We start from the raw sequence: 14079 nt of genomic DNA on the forward strand, positions 1-14079 counted from the left end.
ACAGTGAGGTTAAGTGACTTGTCCAAGGTCACACAGCTAATAAATAAGAGCCAAGCCAGAGCATACTCCCAACCGGTCTGCCCCAGAACACACAGCTTTAGCAACGGCCTGCCCTGCTCTTCAGAAGAAGAGTGCACAACAGGAAGAATACCTACCGCTTGGTCCTAGCTGGAGACTCGGGACGAGGGAGGCCTGGAAGAAGTGCTGCAGAGAAGGATGCAGGCCAGAGAGAGGCTGCGGGGAGCGGCAGGCCTCCCCGGGCAGCGTCTGGGAACGTCCCCTTGTGCGTGTGGCCCGGGAGCTCTCGCGGTGCTGGTCATAACGGAGGAAAACACCAACCCGGTTGATGGCCAGGGACAGGAGCCTGGTGGCGCTCGTGGGAGTAACTGAGGTGCGGGGCGCGCGCTCTGGCCATGACGGCACATCGGATGGCGCTGTGTGGGCCGCGTGAAGCCACTGCCAGGGCTCCTGGTTACCAGACCAAAGCAAGACGCAGAGCAGTGTGCGGAGCAAGGCCTCACGGGGGTGCTGGGCCGGTGCGGACACGCCGAGGGGCGCGGGGATGCCGAGGGAGGGCTGCAGGCAGGCCTTTACGCTTTCGGGTGGGCCTTTTGCAGTTGCATTCCCCGTCACACTAATGAGGTAAAATTGATTCAACAAACAGGAAGAAACTAAACCATATCTACTCTGTGCCCTTAAAATTTAAACTTAAAAGGAATGTGCACCCTGGTGCTGCTGGTAGGGCTCCATCAGAGAGCAGGGGGGAGGCCAGGGGGCAGCCCAGCCCAGCACGTGGCACCCAACCCCTCCTCTGTGGACTTGGGGCACCGCGTGGACATCGGCATCGATTTCTGCCCCCGAAAGGGCCCATTCTCGTACCAGGGCTGCCCTGCCTGGCTTCCAGGCGGCCAAGGTTGGAATTCAAGGAAGGCAGGTTCGGTGTCAGCTCCTTCCCATGCATCCATCCACCTGCAACCCAAACAGGGACAGGGCGGGCGGGCATGCTCCTGGAACACATGCATGACGATTAGCTGACGTGTTTTATCCCAGGTGCTACTCAGTTTCTTTTGAATGAAAATATATCCACTGGCACAAGAAAATGCTTTCGAGCCCAGGCAGAAAAAAAGAGGCAGGAATTCAGAATCCTCTGCAGAAAACCCACCCTGAACCCAGAGACTCTCACAGCTGGACGATGAGCAGGGAAATGTGATTATCTGCCGCAAAATTTATAAGAAGAAAAATGTATTACAACCATCTCGTTGATAAAGCAAGCACTGCATCTTAAGAGGGGGTCTTGTTCTGTTTTGTTTCCAGGACGGAGAAGCCAGCGCAGGAGAGTCTGACAAGAAGAGGGACGTCCGCCAGCTCTCCCGGGAGGCCTCGGAGGACAACGAGGTGTTCGGTATGTGACCGGGAAACTAGAGGACGGGGCTCCATATGCGCAGATACACGCATTTGGGGAAGGTTTTAAGTTTTTAATCACATGAGTAATCTATGACTCTGTTCTCAGTATTGAAAATGCAGAGGCGGCAGGAATGTGGGGTGAGTCCCCTTGGTCAGCCTCCCGCCGTCCGTCCTCCCTGACGTGACCACACGGGTGGCCGGCGGCAGCTGCCCCGTCTCGTTCTTGTTCTTGTACTCTGTGCCGTCCTGCTTGCAGGCTCCAGAGACTTCCCAGGTGCAGCCCTGCCGTGCGATATTTCTCTACTTATCTATTTGACCATTGTGGGTGGAAAACCTAATACACCTATAAAACAGAACCAACAGGGAAGTGGGACTGTCCCAAAGCCCAGATATTTCAACCACAAAGAATGACTCAGGAGGTGTTGAAAAATAACCGTTTTCTATAAAACTTTACTTTTTTTGTGGAGCCCACTGACAAACACGACTTCCCTGCGTTTCTGCGCCCCCCCAAGAGAATGAATGAACGAGTTCTCATTTGATTTTAACATTAAAAAGATCACCTTTCCCATGTGACCACGATGCTCTGTGACTTGCCCATGATCACGCGGCTGAGCAAGACGTGACGAAGATCTGTCCGCATGCCCTGCTCTGTTCTCTCCTCCAAGAATTCCCAGAGACGCGGGAACGATGGGGTAGCATGAAGCGTGCCCAGACCCTGAGGGCTCACTGGCGTGTCAGAGGGAAAGGGAGCAGTTTTCTGGCTACTGAAGTGAGTGTTCCTTGGACGGTGTCGTGTGCCTGCAGGTTATGATGCTCACGGCAGACAGGCCTCCTCCCACGCTCCCTGGCCCGGCCGCGGCTTACTTACAGAACGGGTTTCTTAGTACTTTCGCTTCTCCGGCAGGAAAAGCCACCCCAGTGTCTTGTTCCTGATTTGCTTGCTCTTTTTCAAAAGTCCCTTCTGTTTCTGTGATTCCGTCCTGAGTAAACACCCGTAATGACAGAAGTACTGGTGCCCAGTGTCTCAGTATCTTAAACTGTCATGAAAATCAGCATAACCCAGAGGTGCAGAGACTGAAAACAATGCAGATCAGTTTAATGGAAGCCAGCGGGGTCAGTGCGAGTAGGAATCGGCACTCGCCGGGGTACACCTGCTGCAGGCTGATTTTCCTGGGAACTGGGTGGGGAGGGGTTTGCTGGAGCATCGTCCGCTGCCTCCCCGTAGCGGGGCCTCCATTCCTCAGGGGCAGAGGGACCAGAGGGGAGAAGAGACCAGCACCGAGGGTAGGCGCTGCCGCAGGCGTTCTGAATGCAGAGGGAAGGCACTCTGCAGATTTGAATTGAGCGACGCATCTGAGCATCGATGATTTCGAGAATAAATCCGTCTGTGAACCTCTAAAATAAAGGTTTCTCTGGACTACCTCTCTGCTCCCATATTCCAACTCCATATGTATATTAAACACATAAAAGAAGACGGCAGAATAAAAATGTCCAATTTTAGGTTTCCTATATGACAAGAGTACCTTTTAGAAGGATTTTGGCTAAGCTTACTTATTTTTTAAAGCAAATATCATCTTTCTCATTATTCCCCCGGTTACGTGCTTTCAGGATAGTTCACAACAGTATCCGTCATCCCGTTCCTTTTGGACACACACACATCACACGTGTGCATACGATACGTGTAACTTGGGAAGAGTCTATGACACGTGTTTCCTAAGTCGGCAGAAGCGTCGTGTGGCTTCTGAAGCTCTTTCGAAGGCAGCCTCGTCAGCTCTCGCACGTAGATGCTCAGCCTGGATGGAGACTGAGCTTTGTACAGTTGGCCATGCACCAAATCCATCCTGGCACAAACTTAGATTTGTCTTCTGGTGGGAAGAATAGCGCCGCAAGCAGGTGCTGCTGGGGTAGTTTACCGCGACTTCCCCAGGCTGGAGCACTGGGCACACTCACACGGTGCTGGGCATGCAGCCCTCAACGTGGTCAGGAAACAAGCCCTAATCATCGCCTTCACGACACGGGCAGCTGGCCCCGGGTCCAGGCTGAGTCACAGCAGAGGGGAGGTGTGAGGAGCATGCCATCTGACGGCATCTGACCTTGAGTGAGGGCGGCCCGGGGGGCCTCACAGCTCCCGTGGTTCTGGCCTCAGCAGGCCTGACTAATACAGACCGGGAGTTCCTGCAGAGCTGCCGCGCATCTGCTTTTGAATTTACGATAATCTCCCACTCCTGATGCTTTCCTGGAATCCAGAGAAACCCCGGTCTAAAGGGGCAGAGTGACGAGGGGAAAAGAAGCTAAGCAGATCTTGGCTGTCAATCTTGACTGCATAATCTTGGAAAATATACCTGAGCACTCTTTTTAAATTATGGAATGTTGTACAAATGTCACTCCAAATGAAATCAGCAGCTGCCTCCCACTTTTCCTGACTAGACAGAAGTTCCCCGAGTACCATAAAAAAATCCCATGCTTTCTTGATGTTCTGTGAACCCTGAGTCATCGGCACCCATGTAGCGATACTCTTCAAGCTCCTGGTAATCATGTTGTCCGCGTGTCAGACGAATGGCCCTTGTCCTCTACCTGACGCATTTCTGCAGGATCTAGTCCTCAAGGTCTCTGTGGATGTCAGGAAAGACTGTTGTCCTTCAGCTGGTTGGAGTCCTGGCTTAGCCACAGAATTAGAGGGGCTCAGAGAGGTCACAGCCAGGGGCAGACTGTGGCAGGTGCCCCGAGCTGCTGGCTCACACGCGTCTTGCTCAGAATCACAGAGTGCGCGGCTACCACCAACCGGTGTCCCCCGTACCTCCGTGAAGGCTGGAACCGATCATGTACTGAGCAGCGCACTGAGGCCTTGTATTTACTTTTTCATTTCATGGGAAAACCCCGTGAAGGATTGTTCTTGATCTAAGCGAATCACTCATTAGAAATGCACAGTTCTAAATCTCTTCCTGTCATGCTTTTTCTGACAGTGTGTGGTTGTACTTAGGACTGTTTGCCTGGTTACCCAAAGAGGAAGAAAACACGGTAGCCTAGAGAACCACATGTTGTCTGAGCTTTGGGGAACCAGGTCATTTTGTGGTCGGCTAGTTATTGAGCTTTTTTTTTTTTTTTTTTGCACCGTGCATCCACACATCTGTTGTACACGATCTTCGTCATTTGAAAAGCAGTCAGCAAGAAATGCAGAACAGTCACCCCCACCCCTCCCTCCAGAGTCCACTAGCCATAAAGCCAGGGCAGGTGAGGCAGCCGAGGTGAGCAGAAGCCTGGGGTCTGCCTAAATTATAGTGACAAAGGAGTGAAATCCCCCAAAAGAGGGCACCCCTGCTCTTTCCAGACAAGTGTGGCTTCTTCCAGACCAGACTCACATCTCCGAAGTCAGAGCAAAAGGGATAAGTACCCAGCACATCAGGTGAGCTCGAGCACAGCTTTGCAGGATCCCAGGTTCGTGAGAATATCGTCTCCCTGCCTCGGTGCATAACGGCGCCCATGGCTAAGTGAGGGACGCACTGCACGTAGGGACAGACTCCTATGGAGCATCACGGGGAAAACCTTCACCAGCTCAGTGCTCAAATAATGGAGATAGAATTATCTATGTTTAGTATTCAGCAAGAAAGTACTCATATTGGAAACACTGAAGTTCATACAAAGATGATCTATTAAGTATAAATATGTGTGTATATGTGTGTCTTTATTTCACAAAGTTTGAGTTAGCTCACAGTAAGAAAACACACAAACAATAAAATAAAGAAAACATAAAGTCAAGGTCAAGTCAAGTAAGACCACGCATGTGAACCATATGGCACCTGCTAGTAGTTGAACACCTCATTGAACCTGCCCCAGGAAGACGAGACCCAGTCCGTTTATTTCTCATTTTATGTGGGAGGTAATGCAGCTGCACCACGTTAGCTGTCATTTCTGCCCGTGCACGCATCTTCTTGTGTCTTGGTTCCCTCCCAGGTAAGCAGGGGAGATAAGAGAACCCCCCAGAGTGAACGAGCAAGCTCACAAACGTGCACCTGTAGGGCGCCCCTGTCCCCCGCGGGGACCGACAGAAGGGGGCCTGTGTGCATTCCTCAAAGGAAGCCCAGCTGTGTTTAGCCAGTTGTAAGAACTTTTCTCCTGTTTCAGTTTGTATCACAGATGATCGCGTGGTAGTCAACAACCACAGCGTACTTTCGTGGTAGCTGTGCTGATGAGTTTCACAGGCGAAGTGTAATAACTGGATAATGAGTTTCCTCACACCCCGGCGCTCTGTTTGAGGCACGTGTCCCGCTTTTGGCCTCGCCTTGGCGGTGTCCCGCGTGGCTCGTGCACTCCCCTCCTCTAGGGACTGTGGGGGACGCCCCTCTGGATGGGGAGGACCTGTCAGAACGTGTGCAGCTGGGGGTCATGCTCTACCACATCTGGGAAATGCTCTCTCCCACAGACAGATACATCCCCTGAGAAGTTTCACACAGCACTGAAAAAAAAATCATTCCTTTTTTTGTTTCCAAGACCCTTCCATGAGAAGATCTTTTTAGTAGTATTTGTATTTGATCAACCCTGATTACTGGACAAAGCTACAAAACTAGTAAGAAACCGTCATGATGATACAAAATTCTGTCTCAACTCAGTAATAACTGAAGGCCAGGAATCCACCCTGTGCTTTCCTATGGACCCCTCGTTAACTGTCCCTCCAAGCGCCCTCCAAGAATGGTTATCGGCAGCCTGCTCTTGAGAATCGTGGATGCTGGCTTTAATTTATTGCTAATGATGGTTTGATTGCTGCCTGAGCCTGTTATCCGTATCTAGGCGAGCGACAGAACCAATCCTGAGCGTGTCTTTGGGGCAGATATAAATCATAGAGTCACAGCCACCCGCTGAGAACTTGAAGGAACGCTCGACGTCATCTGGTCTGACTCCCATCCTAGAGATGAGCATCTGCAGGCCAGGAGAGGCCCACAGGCCACAGGGACAAGCTCCTGCTCTTGGCCCTGCCCTGAGCGCCCCAGGACACATCCGCTTATCCCCGGGGGCCCTTGGAGAACAGAAGCAGCTTTCGTTTCTGTGGTTGACAGATGTTAAAACAGCGACACAACAGGAGGCATGTTATTCTGTGCATTTGCGGGACTATGAATGGTACTTTGTATCTTTCAAACCCACACACACCTGCGAGGGTTTGCGTGGCCTCGTTGTAGTTCCCAGGCAGCCCCTGGGGGGCGCCCCTCTTTGCATTCTGGGAGCTTGCTTATGTCTAGCCAACAGCTGCTCCCGGCGGGCGGGGGGCCAGTGCCTGAGGGCCCCTGCGGTGAGTGTGGCTGCCCGGGGCCGTGGGGCGTCTGGGTCTATGTGACTGTGTGGCAGCCTCCGCTACGAGCTGTTGGACGAACGTCCCGGCCTCTAGTTACACCGAGTAACTCGGCGTATGGACTCCAGACCTCTGGCAAGACATGCAGCCTCCAGTGTCCCATGCAAGTGGGGGTCCTAACAGCTGACCCTGGTTGTTGTGAGGAATGCAGGGCATCAAGAAAAGTTGCCCCGGGGGGAGCTTATCAGGGAGGAGGCAGGGGCCGCGTGCACGGCCACCCACGGTCTGCACCCGGGGGGCGCCTGTCCCCGAATGTCTGGCCTCCCCAGCGACACCCATCCCGCCTCGAATACTCTGCACACGTACATGATATTTAATTGTATGTGTAGTGTTTGAATGTTAGAAGTGCGGAAGTCGCGTGTTTTCCCCGAATCTTCGGCTCTGAGGCCCGTTTTGCAGACACATCATCTGAGGAGGGTAATGGGAGAGACGGTAATGGCCGGTGCCCAGGGACAACTGGCACGTTCGGCGGGACCCGGAGCCTCTGTCCTCTGCCGCGTGGGCAGCAGGGAGGGGTGTTGGTGCTCCTCTGCGAGCAGCGCTGGTCTCTAACGTCCCCGGGACCCTCGCAAGCTTGTCTAGCTCCTGGAATAGGCACTCACCCACTGACCTACGGGCCGCCGTGGTCCACCATCGGCACTCACCTGGATGATTCCAGGAGCCCCACCTGGCCCCTGCTTCCGTCCGGACCCCCGCCCTCACACCCGCCTCCTCGAAGAGCACGCACCCCGCCCTGCCCAGAGCCCCGCCACCCTTGCCATAGTCTGGGGGCCCCTGTGGGCTCTGGGGGCCTCCGACTGCACCTCCTACACTCCCCTTCTTGCCTCACCCACCCCTGGAGCACAGGGCCTTTGCACGGGCTGTGCCCTCCCTCTGGAACACTCTTCCCCAGACATCTGGGCGGCAAGCCCCCACCCCTTCCCGTCTGGGCCCAAATGTCTCCTTCTCAGGGGTGTCCTCTGACCGGCTACTTAGCAGAGAGCTGCATTAGGACGGGTGGGCTTGCCAGCCTACCAAACAAACACCAGAATCGCAGAGCTCGATGTGGGTCTCTACCCGTGTCAGAGCCCAGCAAGGTCAGGCAGTTGAGCACCAGCAGTGACCCGGAGGCCCAGGCCGTTGCCGCTGAGGTGGCAGGGGGCAGCCAGAGGGGGCATATCTTGCAGGGAGACAGCGTCCATCACTTCCACTTAGGCTCCCTGGGCCAGAAGGAGTCCCACGACCCCAGCACACAGGCCTATCTCACGGCCCTGTCTGGCCAGGAGGAGGGGAACCAGGAGAGGGACACGCTGCCTCCCGCGGCCAGGGGTTTGGCTCACCGCACACTGCGTGTTGTCTGTCTCCCCGGCGCCCGTGGAAGGGGAGCTCCACGTGGCCAACTGTCTCCTTGTGGAGCATTTGGTGACAACGCAGTGATCCGAGGGACCCACTCACCCTGCTGCCCTGCCCGCTCCTCTCTGTAAGGCAGACTTGCAAACCGCTGTATTCTGAGAACAGTGCCACCCAGACAACTCGTCCTAAACCTGAGCTGTTTACTGCTGAGGAGCTCAGCCTCGGGGCGCTGCTGAGCGAGGGATGTGCATGAGCATCGTGCATTAGAACCTGTGTGTGCATGTGCTCACGCGTGCCCATGGGTGCGTGTGCGCGTGCGTGTGCACGGGCCCGTGTGGGTAAGTGTTCTTCCCACCGGCAAAATATCTCTGAAGCTCTGCAGGCTGCTTTTGTTCTTTGAAATTAGGAATTGCTAAGACTACCTTCATTCCAGCGTTTTCATAAAAACGCTCTGTCCGTAGATATGGTTTGTAGGTTTTCCATATAAATTCCCCATAACGGTGAAACCCTGGGCCACGCAACCCCGGTGGGGAGTGGCGGCTCCGGGTGAAGGAGCTCGGTCCCGCCTCCTGGTGCGTCCTGCGGAGAGGGGCGCCCCCACTGACTGCGAGGAGGGGCGGGGCCCCAGCGACAGGGGTGCGGGGCGCCGCGCTGGGCATGTCCTTGCCCTCATGGCAGGCCCTGCCGGCCTCTCCGCTCCCCGAGGCCTCGCCGGCCCGTCACAGCAGGGCTAGCGTTGGCGGCTTCTTAACAGCCTTCTAACTTCAGAAGCAGAGTGTGCCGTCATTCACATCCTAGAGCCGAGGGAGGTTTCTGCACGGTGGGCACTGGCTCACACCGTTCCCAGCACCTCTCCGCGAGGTCTGCAGGTGAGGTCAGGTGGGGGGGCGTGCTGTGCCAGGAGGGGGGCCGGGGGGCGGGGGGCACAGGCACCTGCGGTGGCTGAGCGTGTGCCGGAAGGCGGCTCTGGGTCCAGCGGAGGCTCGCCCCAGGAGGGAACTTGCTGGACGTCCGGAGGCAAAGAGGCCTGACGGTGGCCCCCAGCACTCGTAGCCCACTGGGCCCGGCCTGCACCATAAAATGGGTGGCTAGGAGTCACTTGAGGCCATCCAGGCCACAATAGGACGACTGACAGACTTCCAGAACAAAGGGGGAACACAGACCTTACAAATAGCAGCTGTGATGGGTTTCGGCCAGTGGCCGGCAGTGGGTCCCAGCTTGAGGCCCGGGGACGCATGCCCCTCCTGGCCCCTCTCCGTGGACCGCTTCATCTGACCTGCGGCTGTGCGCCTGATGAACGAGCATGTTTGGCTCCCGTCAGTAAAAGTTACCGTTTCCCACTCGGCCTCACATGCAGCCTGAACTTGCAGAGTGAACCCCGGAGCTGCAGGCGGCGGTGGACCGTCCCCTCCCGAAGCCTCCGCCCCCGCGAACGCGTCCAGGGGCCTGGGCCCGAGGACGGGACCCGCCGGCGGGCAGAGCGGCACGCACGCACACCTCTCCATCACCCTCTCGTCCGCCTCTCCCACTGAGGGGAGGGCTGCGTGTCTCTGCCATGAGTCCGTATGGGGTGAGCCTCCCCACTTCCTCACCTCCACCCAGGGCGTTACTGTCAGTATTTTTTAAACTGAAGAAATGACGTGTTTAGAAAGGAAACTAAAACAGCACACTACGCTCTGGGTTTAGCAGCGCTGCCGGCCAAATCCTGCCAGACCCACAGCTGTCCCTACCCGTCACGCCGACCGACCCCGCCCCTGTCCACACCACGGCCGTGACTGAGTCCCACTTTGCAGTTGCGTTCTGCCCGGTTTTCTCCTTGCAGTGCGATGTGTGATGTGCCAGGAGGGCTGTTAGTGGTCCTCAGTCCTCGCTGCCCATCCCGCAGCTCCCTGGCTCGCAGCCACTGAAGGGTCACGTGAAAGGAGGTCCTTGTTCAGCCCAGGCTTCCTGCTCCGAGTGGGGTGTCACTGCTGGGCCCCCCAAGCCTCCCCGGACACTCCCAGATCCAGAGAAGCCGTCCTCCGTCTGTCTGGCAGGCGACCTCCTGTACCAGGGATGCTGGGGGCAGGGGGGCTGCTCCTCGAGGTGATGAACGCGGCGGGGTGCCGGGAGGTCGGAGGCCCTTAGAGTGGGCGTGTTCTTCGCCAGAAGTGAAGTCCAGGTAATTTAGGCACATCCTGACTGGAATGTATTGTTAGATGGACCTGGTGCATTCAGACCATTTCATTTCAGGACTTCCCGAAGTATATAAAGTGTACCTAGGAAGACGCTCCCGCCTTTCTCCCTGTGTCTCCAGCACCAAGGGGTCTTACCATGCCTCTAGCTGAAAGTTTTTTTTAACTTAAATTACTTCAAAAAGCACATCTTAATGTTCAATTTCTTTTTCCCGGGAGCTGTAAGAGCCGAAGACGTGAGCAGGTGTTACAACGCTGTCAGAGCACGACCTGCCACAGGTGGAGAGACGGCTACGGGACGCCTCCGTGAGCTGAACGCAGCAGGGACTCCCTGAATGCCGTGTGAGCTCGGGGGATCTTAGGACAAGCTTTGTCCTTCTTTCTGGAAGCGGATGCAGCCCCAGCCACAGTGGCGTGGAATGTGATGCGCACACTCCTTCCCACGTGCATGGACGCACTCACATGTGCTCACACGCACACGCGGAGGGAGGGAGGGCAGGGCGCCCCCGAGCCACCCCCAGCTGGTTCAGAGGCCGTGGGCGGAGGTCGGTCGGTCTGTGTGCGGGCACGGCGGGCAGCCCGGGGGACCTGGCGGCTCCGTTCGCGAAGAGCGAGCCCCGCTCGGCCGTGTGCTGGAGCGTGTGGGTGGAGGTCTTCTGAGCTTTGCTGCAGGCCCCCGTTGGCCCGGACGGAAGACTGAAGCGCTTCCGTATTTCAGTGCGATCCGGATGCCAGTGCCCTGAGGGCCTGCGGAGCGGAGCGCGGTATTATTGTCCGGGCACCGTGGGCTGGGAGAGGAGAGCAGGACATTTACCCTGCAGGACGTGGGCGTCCCCGCCCCCCCGGCCCGCGTTGCTCCCCTGCACAGCAGGTTCTGGTCTTGGCTTCTCCCCTACGTAGGAATGCGCCTCATTGTGCAGGGATGCTGCTCGGTCCCCCAAGTCATTCTTCCTCATTTTCATCAAAATTGAACGAGAGAAATGAATATCTGCGATCGTGTGGGGGTGAGGAGCCGGCCGGGGTGATGGGGGGAAGCGTGAGAACAAAGAAAATTGGGGAACCATAGACTGCCCTGTAGGTCGGGGGGCGGATGCCAAGGGCTCAGACGTTAGGAACACATTCATGTCTTATGCACACGCTCCTTGGCTTCCAGTAAATGGTCCTTAAAGTTTAGATGCCTGGGACGATCAGCGGCACTTCGACTCACTCAAGGAGCTATCTCTCTGAAATACTGTACAAACGCGGCATAAATTCTTCAAAGGTGGGAATTTCTAAGCCACCGACACAGACCCTTCGCTGAGCAGTGGGTTCAGCTGGGGTCCAGTCATGGAGTGTGCGGGGAAGGGCCCAGTAGCTGGCTGTCGGCTCCGGCAGAGCTTATAAAGGGGAAAGTACGTACGTTGACATTCAAAATATAAGTAGAATGCTATTTTTGTGCTTCAGAACCCTAGTTTATTTTCAAAATGTGAGTTTTCGAGTCTTTATTTTTGCCACTGCTTCTCTCTTCAGCAAGGTTCTCGAGCCAGGAGAGAAGGGTTCTTTGCCAGCTGTCCCCCGATGAAGCAGCCGTTCGCAAGTCTGGAAATGCTGCTTCCGTGGGGCAGTAGGGCTCTGGGAGATGTAGCTTCTCCAAGGCAAGAGAGGACAAGAATGCGGGTAGAATTGCTCAATGAGAACACGTGGGCTTTGTCGTTGCTACAGTTACCCTGTTTAGGACATCAGCAGTGACAACGTCCACACTCAGCAAAACCCAAAACAGTACTTGTTTCTGTGGCTACGAGAGTGGGCATCCCCCGGGGAGGCGAAGGTGGTCGGGCGTTCCGCAGTGACATCTTCATGGGACCAGAAGTAACGGGGTACAGAGGCGGGACTGGACAACAGCAGTGACCCTTTCCTGAAGGCGAACAAATCTGAGCTCCGACATCCTCAAACAGGCAAAATACTCCTTTCAAACCATCTGGCATAATTTCCAGGCCCCACTGGAGCTACCTCCCGTACTCAGAGCCTACACTTGCAGGAACTTCAAAGACAGAAAATAGACCAGTGTTTTCTTCCTTCGGGTTTGAACGGGGACCAGACTAGAACGCTCTCCATTCTGCATCTTGTGTGAGTGCAAGGGGACAGCAGTGGACCAAACAGTGGACACTCCCGGACATTGCTTTTCAACCAGCTTCAAATCCTGACTCTCGCTTAATAAGTGGGTGTTTTCCGCCTTGACCTCCTTGGGCCTCACTACGGGCACCTGTAAGATGCAGACTGTCATACCTGCGGGGCAGCGATTTGGGGGGAAGGAAGTCAGTAACACGGTGGTCTCGGCATGAGGACGCTGGCTTGTCCTGCCTCCCCGCCTCCTCCGGTCATCGGGCCCCTTTTTGTTCCACTGCAGCCCCCTCAGCTGGAGGTCATAAACACGTTCGCTGCAACATGCTGCTGCCTTTTCCCCACCAGCAGGTCATCCCCAGAATGCTCCGGAGGCAGGAGCACTCAGCACTCTAACAGCTGGAAGACCGGCCCCACCTAACGGGGGAGCCTAGAGGGCCACTTCTCACCCGCTGCTTGTTGAGTGCGCCAGTGCCTGCAAAAGGGATTTTCAGTGGAAGGAGAGTGTTTCCAAGTGGAGACAGAGGAGTTCAAAGCAGAGGAGCCAGAAGAGACACCTGCTACACTTAGATCTTTAATTCTCAAACCGACAGCATCCTTCTTGCCGGCACTGTTTGGTGGTCACATTTTAGAAAATTGATTATTAGAGTTCTAGCTTTTTAGTTGTTTTCAGTAGTCCTGTGATTATAATTTTTGCACAGAATCTTCTGACAAATAATAGATCTAATTATTTCATGGCATGACACCCGAGATGTTCTGGTAGATACGTAATCACCAGCTAATTTGCTGGCAATCGGAATTAAATACTCAACATGTTTTAACTTCTTTCAGTTGCCTTGAAAATCTGAGCATATGCCCTTTTGTCTTCTGATTTCTTTGCTGTTCTGTTGAAAAGTTATATTGAAGCGATACCACAGTAAAATGGAGACCTCCTTAATTGCTTTCATTTTCAACAGATTTATGGAGATATAATTTACATACCGTAAAGTTCACTGGCTTTAATCGGGCAACTTAATGCTTTTAATATATTCATGGAGTTGTGCCCGGTCCACTCTAATCTAATTTAGAACCTTGTTGTCACCCCAGGGAAAGCAACTGCCGCGGGCAGCTCCCCGTCCTCCCCGCCGCGTCCAGCCCCCAAAACCACGAATCCTCTGTCTGTGGCTTTGCTGACTTGATACTTGTGGCCTTTGTCACCGGTTCCTCTCACTTAGCACGGTGCCTTCAAGGTCTGTCCAAGTGGGGGCGAGGGGCCGCGCTCCGCGCCTTCCTTTGGGCAGCCCCTGATGTGTTGGTCCGCTCCCGGCTGGTGCAGGTGTGGGCTGCCCGCTCGCCCAGCTGCCGTGAACCTGCTGAGGCGGCTCTACTCTTCACGGTCTCCGCGGGTGCAGGTGCTCTGCTCTTCGGGCGGACGCCCACCGGCCGCGGCTTTATTTTCTTCGTATGTTGAGCTCCAGGGGGCAGGGCTGTCTGTGTACACAATCATTTTTATTCTACCATTCGCGTGTGGGTGTTTATCAAACCCCATTCCACCACCCAGGGGAAGAGTGCATTTAGTGTCTGATTCCCTTAATCGCTGGAGACGTCAGGCTCACAGGCAGCTGAGGAATGGAGGGACCTCCGATATTTTGTGGCATCAGAGATTTCTTCTCCCACCTCCAGGAATTGTGGTCATCATCGGATGATTACCTTCAAGTTCAGCTTCTCTAAGCCGATGCTTACCGACGC

The 14079-nt window shown here is 55.1% G+C and overlaps 1 protein-coding gene across 8 annotated transcripts in view; it reads left to right on the top strand.

Moving 5' to 3' along the window:
• The window catches only part of MBP (myelin basic protein), a 112167-nt gene that overhangs the window by 43552 nt on the left and 54536 nt on the right, over nucleotides 1–14079 (top strand). For 6 of the 8 annotated variants that reach the window (XM_045886526.2, XM_045886525.2, XM_054510256.1 and 3 more), the window contains exon 3: nucleotides 1315–1402. The exons of the other annotated variants lie outside the window; for them this stretch is intronic. In XM_045886526.2, the coding sequence (XP_045742482.1) occupies nucleotides 1315–1402 (88 nt within the window). The remainder of the gene's footprint in view (nucleotides 1–1314; nucleotides 1403–14079) is intronic. 8 annotated transcript variants of the gene reach the window in all.

Source organism: Mirounga angustirostris, unplaced genomic scaffold (assembly GCF_029215605.1).
Source record: "Mirounga angustirostris isolate CCGP_5_RB_7025 unplaced genomic scaffold, mMirAng1.0.hap1 SCAF_14, whole genome shotgun sequence".
Classification (NCBI taxonomy): Eukaryota; Metazoa; Chordata; class Mammalia; order Carnivora; family Phocidae; genus Mirounga; species Mirounga angustirostris.